The sequence below is a fragment of the Mustela erminea genome, chromosome 3 (assembly GCF_009829155.1).
Source record: "Mustela erminea isolate mMusErm1 chromosome 3, mMusErm1.Pri, whole genome shotgun sequence".
NCBI classification, from domain to species: domain Eukaryota; kingdom Metazoa; phylum Chordata; class Mammalia; order Carnivora; family Mustelidae; genus Mustela; species Mustela erminea.
In genome coordinates this window covers 103,217,386-103,223,385 of record NC_045616.1, presented here as the reverse complement: position 1 = coordinate 103,223,385, position 6,000 = coordinate 103,217,386, and the positions used below count along the sequence as shown (strand labels likewise).

At 54.2% G+C, this 6,000-nt stretch overlaps 1 protein-coding gene across 1 annotated transcript in view; it reads right to left on the bottom strand.

Annotated features, from left to right (window-relative positions):
* Positions 1–217: 217 nt before the first annotated feature.
* Positions 218–6,000, bottom strand: part of SH3PXD2B (SH3 and PX domains 2B) — a 98,718-nt gene continuing 92,935 nt past the window's right edge. Inside the window, exon 13 of the mRNA XM_032337003.1 lies at positions 218–4,060. Within this exon, the coding sequence (XP_032192894.1) occupies positions 2,516–4,060 (1,545 nt within the window). The 3' untranslated portion in view covers positions 218–2,515. The remainder of the gene's footprint in view (positions 4,061–6,000) is intronic.

The window sequence follows — 6,000 nt, the reverse complement described above, 5'->3', positions numbered from 1 at the left end:
CCCTTCTGGTCGCTCGTGCAAGTGCCCACCATGTGGCACAAAGAGCCCGAGAGAGGAGTCCTCAGGCCATGGATGTGTCCTGAGCAAAGAACGGTGAACAGAGAGGAATGTGGCTTCAGTACCTTCAGTTCACGTCAGGGTAACAGTAACAGTAACAATAACAATAAAAAGGCAAGTTCTTTCATTTGCAGGAACACTTCTGCCCACAGAAAGGTGGAACTAGTCTATTCCCACTCAGCTGACCTTCAGGAGGAGGGAATGAGGCCAAAGACATACTCTTTGTGTGGAAGCAGCAAACAAAAACCTCAGCTCGCAGAGCCAGGCAGGGAGCCACACGGGTCCTGGTCTGCCCGGCGCTGAGCACGTGGTAGGTGCTCACAAAATACTTGAAAAGGTCACAGAAAGCAGAGAGTGAATTGGAGGGGGAAAAAAAGGCTGAGTTCTGTCTTTTGAATTTGACGCAGAAGTCAAATTCTGCGTAACAGTTTCATAAAAGCTGTTTAAGCCAAAGTGGGTCAAAAAACTCTGGAAAACATGCTATGGGCTCCTTCCAAATGCGGGGACCTCGAAGACCTCCCAGCCTCCCTTCTTCCCCCAACTGCCATACTCCCCCACGGTTCTGGGCACAGGGCCAAGGGGCAAGTGGGCACTGCTAGAGGCACCTCAGGGCCCTGGCCCCCAGGTTCTCAGGGTGGGGTTCACAGATCGACTGAAGGAAGGAATAAAGATGCTCCCGTCAATCAGAGAACGCTCTTTCTCCTGTAGAAGCCTCCAGAGTCCGTGTGGCCGTGGGGGGTAGGAAGAGCAGAAGAGGGCTGTGTGTACTGAAATCTTTGGCACTGCAGGTGGACAGTGGGTGTCCATGGAAAAGCTGGCCCTGCAGTCCCCAAAGCATCATAGCAGATGGACATTGAATCGGAGATCTGGGTCCCGAGCTGGGTCCTCTTCTGCAGGGCAGGGTGGGATGAGGAAGCGTTCTGCCCTCTCTCCCGCCAGGCAGCCTGGTCCATGGGCAAGAACTTTGGGCTGGGAGCCGGAAACCCTGGGTCCTGATTCTAATTCTGCAATGTCGCTGTGCCTCTATGTGCCTCAGTGAACCGTGTCTGTCCAAATGGAAGCAAGAGGACAGACAGGGAGAGAGCATGCACAAAAAGGAAACAGAGAAGAGTACTCTATGAATGCCAGAGAGCAGGAAGCAGCAAGTCTTTGAGCCATCAGGGCCCCTGGAGGCTGGCATGGGAGATCACCTCAGCTCCACAAGTTTTATCCTCCAGAGGGGGCACCTGCACAGCAGCAGGAAACAAGGTCTTATGGCAACCGCCAGAGCTCTGGGCAAACTCCCCCTCTCCCCACCATCCACCATGGAGGAGAAGCTGTGGAGGGTGCGGGGCAGGCTTCGGTGTGAGCTGCAGTGGGTCGGAGGGGTGGTGGGTGTGGGAGCAGAGACTAATGCCCCCTCACCTACACCACAAGCAAGCCATTTGGCCACCTGCTCTTGGAACTTAGCGTCTTCCCTTTCCCTGCCCGGTTAGCCTGCTACTGGGGGAAGGGCACGGGCATGGAAGTCAGGCCAGCTTCAAGTCCTCTTTCCTCTTCTTCTGAACTAGTGTACCCTTGGGCACAGAGTCCGAGGTTCTCTGTCCATCACAGGTGCAATATCCCAAGAGAGGACTGATGTGAGGATGTAATGTCAAGTACCAAGGACAGAGTCTGGCACCTACTAGCTACCTAGTGAAAGGGTGCTCCCAAGGGGCGTGGATTGTGAACCGCTCCTTTCAAAGCAACTTTGAGATTCTTGCTCTATGGAGACAAATGTGAAATGGCCCAAGGTGGGGTGGAGATTTCTATTTAAAAAGCCCTGTGCAGGATGGTGAAGCATGCTGGGGCTGGAAGCACCCCTTTGGGATCTGTCAGGATCCCAGAAAATAAGAGGCGGAATGTCTCAGTGGACCTTCAGGCCCACTCCTGGGGCAGAGCTGCATCTGGTGAACTTGAGAGGCTCACAGGTCCAGAGCCTCTCAGGGTCCAGAGGAGGACATCTCTCTGGGACTGGCAATGGAGCCAACTTCCAGGGCAGGAATTCTTTCTGGTACCCACCATTTTGGAAATGGAGTAAATAAAGTCCCTGGACTTTTAGAAACATGGAGAAGTTGGAGCCAACCATCACATACTGGGTGGGGAACCAGCAACGAGACTGTTTCTGCAGCTTCCTGACAATGGGTTCTGGTCTTGGAGGCCTTGGAGAGTCACGGTCCTGCTGCTAGGTGGCCTACAGAGGGTGGCGATGCCACTGGCCTTAAGGCAGGGATGCTGACTTGGAGAGGAAGCAGGGGGTGTGGCCTCTGAGCCTCCAGGCCATGCTGCAGTGAGGCGGACTGCTCTCCACCCAAGGGAGGAAGAAACCACAGTGCTCCAGAGTCCTTCCTTCCTTTGAAGCTGCACGAAGGGTGATAAATTAAATACATGGGTAAAGCCAGCAGAGATGCACGGGACTGCCAGGCAGGGAAGGAAGTGGCTATGGCTTCTTTTTGAGATAGTTGGAAGGAATCCATCCTTCCCAGGAAGGGGCCCCGCTCAGGACTTGGCAGAACCACCAGCCACTGCTGTTCTTTTCCCGGACCTCGAACACCGTCCCCTCCTGGAAGCTGCTGGTATCTCCGTCTCCTTCAAAGTTGGCCACCGCAACATATAAAGAGTCCTTCGGGCCATCAGCGTTGGGAAAAGGGGTTGCAGCTAGTTTCTCTCTGTTTTCTCCGATCTTGCCTATCATCCGTGGTCCCAGACCACCTCTGCCTCGCATGTCATCTTGGCTGCCTGAGGAGTTAGAAAGAAAAGGTTTGGCTTTAGGAGGAACCAGCAGGGCCCGGCCTGGGGCAGGAGCTGCCTTGCCTTCGCTGGCTTCCCGTTGTGGCCCTCTGACCTCTGGGAGGGGCCTGGAGGCTGAAGAGGTTTTCTTAGGGGGTGGTGGTCTCCGGGGCAGGACCACAGGTCTCTGCGGGGGAGCCTCTTGGACAGGGGTGGGCGCACTCTTTGGCACCGGATCTGTGGTCTTGGCTGGCCTTGGAGGGGCTCTGCAGGACATCTCCTTTGGGCTGAGCCCATCTTGTCTGCCCGTCCGGTCCTGGGCGTGGCCAGGCCCATCACCTGGGAGGAAACTCCGGCTGAAGGCCACTTCTTGGCCACCGGCAGCCTGGGGGCTGCTCTCTCCATCCAGTGAGGGCTTCTCTTGGGACTTGGCAGGCCTCAGCTTGCTCCTCAGGTTGCAGATATCCACTTGGTCTTCGCCCTGAAGTGGCTCTGTCCTCGGGGAAGGAGCTGGCTTGGGCCTAACCTGAGGTTTGGACTTCAAGAAGGGATTCTGGGGAATAACTTCCGGCTTCTCCTCCGGTGGGTCAGCTTTGGACTTGGAGATGGGTCGGAGGTTGGGCTTCTTCACCTCCTTGGCCAAGACCTTGTGGCCACACTCTAGCCCCATCTCATTTTTCAGCTGGAACAACTTGCTTTTGTCAGGTTTGGGCTCTGGTCTCCTACTGTCCCGGGCCGGGGGCGTGTGTTTGGCTGGAATCATTGGCAAAATCATGCCCGGAGGTTTGGGTGAGGAGCCCCTGAGCTGCTCCATTCTCTGCCGCTCCCTCTCCTGCAGCTCCCCTTCTGACTTGATGATGGATTCTTTCCGGGGAGGGAGGCTGGGCTTCTCCTCCAGGTCGGGGCTTGAGATCTCTTCATAGCCGGCGCATGAGGACATGTCGGAAGACGCCTTCCTCAGGGCCTCCTTGCCGCCCTTCCAGTCTTTGGACCATGGCATCCCAGAGTCCACAGCGGCGTGCGGTGCATCAGGCAAGGGCCGGGAGGGACCGATGGCCTCAGTGCCCGTGTTGTTCTCCAAAGCTGCTGCATCCCCTGGATGGAGCTGGGTCAGCTCATTGGGCAAGGGAGCCAGAAAGTTGGGTCTTGAGGCATTGCTGGTCTTCTTATACTTGTCAATGAAGGTTGCCGGGGCCCATCCTTCCTTATCTTCAATCTGAATGTACCACCAGCCACTCAAGTTCTTCTCGATCACCTGGAGGGGAGGAAAAAGAACACTTAGTAGCCAAAGCCTCAGGGCCAGTGGACCAGAATACTCGGGGAGAACCGAGAATCTAGAATCCTCCTAGACTCTAGAAGTGGGGATTTTTCATTCAGCAGATTCCCAGACAATGGCTGGGGTGGACCATCTCTGAAGACCTTCCCGTGTATTGGAAACAGCTTACGTGGGGGTAGGTTCTTGTCTAATTTTGGATATCCCCCAAAGCAGTCCTGGAGACACAGACTTGGGTACAGGTAATTAATTTGAGAGGTGATTTCAAGAAGCCCAAGTAAGGAAATGGGAAAAGAGAGAGCGAATTCTAAGCTTATTTTTCTGAGCCATGGGGACTTAATCGACCAGGGACCCTTTAGGACCAAGCAGACTCATCCCAACTGAGACACTGGGCCATTTACCTCCCGATTCCTAGTCCCTGCCCCTCCACCCCGGGTCATTAACCCCCCAGCCTTTCTGGGCAGGTGCCTTTAGGCAGGTGGAAGAGATGGGAGGCTGCTGGACGCAGGGACCTGTAACTGCAGGCCAGCTTGGGTGGGTCGGGATGCAGGGCAGGCCAGCAGCAGTGTCTGCTATGTTTCTAAAGAAGTACAAGGCAAAATCCACTTAGCCAAAGCTAGCCTTGATCGTGGCTCTTTTGGTTGAGCACCAGACGACGCATTTGGCTGGTGTTCAGAGGCCATGCGGTATGAAAAATGCATACTTAAAAAAAAAATTTACTTATTTGAGAGAGAGAGAGATAGCAAGAGATAGCAGGAGCATGGAGGAGAGGGAGAAGCAGACTCCCAGCTAAGCAGTGAGCCCAAGGTGGGGTTCGATTCCAGGACCCTGGGATCATGACCTGAGCCAAAAGCAGACCCTTAACCAACTGAGCCACACAGGAGCCCCAAAATGCATACCCTTGAACATGGGAATCACACTCAGCTCATGTTTAGATAGACAGGAACCCCTGCTGATGAAGGCAAAAGAAATTTTCATCTTCTCTCCTTCTCCCTCTGGGATATGCCCATTGAATGAACAGTAGGCAGAATCACCCACAGAATTTAAGGTCTCATGTTTCCTGTCTCCTCTTTGTGCCATACTGTCTGGCTGGGTTAACTGAAAGGTGTGTCTGCTGCGTGTTATGGGCTGAACTGTGTCCTCTTCAAATTCCTGTGTTGAAGCCCTAACACCTATCTTAGAATGTGACGAGATGTGGAGACAGACCCTTTCCAGAGGTAATTAAATCAAAATGAGATCATACGGGTGGGCCCTTAGCTAACATGACTGATATGCTAGTAAGAGATCAGGAACCAGAGAACACACAGAATAAGAGACGACCACGTATAAACACAGCAAGAAGGCAGCTGCCTTTAAGCCAAGGAGAGAGGTTTCTTGAGAAACTGAACCTGCTGCCACTCTGATCTTGGACTTCCAGCCTTTGAAACTGTGAGGAAATAAATCTGTTGTTTAAACCACCCAGCCTGTGATATTTTGTGATGGCAGCTGGAGCAGACTAATACGCTGCGATTCCCTGGCAGGCCCTCTGCGTAGGAGATCTTGATGAATGCCTGCTGCCACCTTATGAGATGGGGATTATCGTTCCATTTTACAGATGCAGAACTGAGTCTCAGGACAACCGAGGAACTGGCAGAGGGTCATGAGGAAAGTTAACAGCGGAGGCGGGAGTCAAAGGCAGGTCGGTGGGTTCCAGAGTCTGAGCCTTTACCACTACTCAACCGTGCCTGGGCAAGGGGACCAGCCTGGAGAGGAGCTGTGCTTGAGGTGGGTAAGGGCTGGGGGCGAAGGGGGCCACGGGTGGGGTCCTGCCACCGCCTACCTCTGTCCAGCCCAGCCGGAGAGGAAAGGCAAGCAGCAGACCTGGTACAGGAGACAGAGTCTGGGTTCTAGTTTAGCTCCATCTTTTGTTGCCTGCAGGGCCT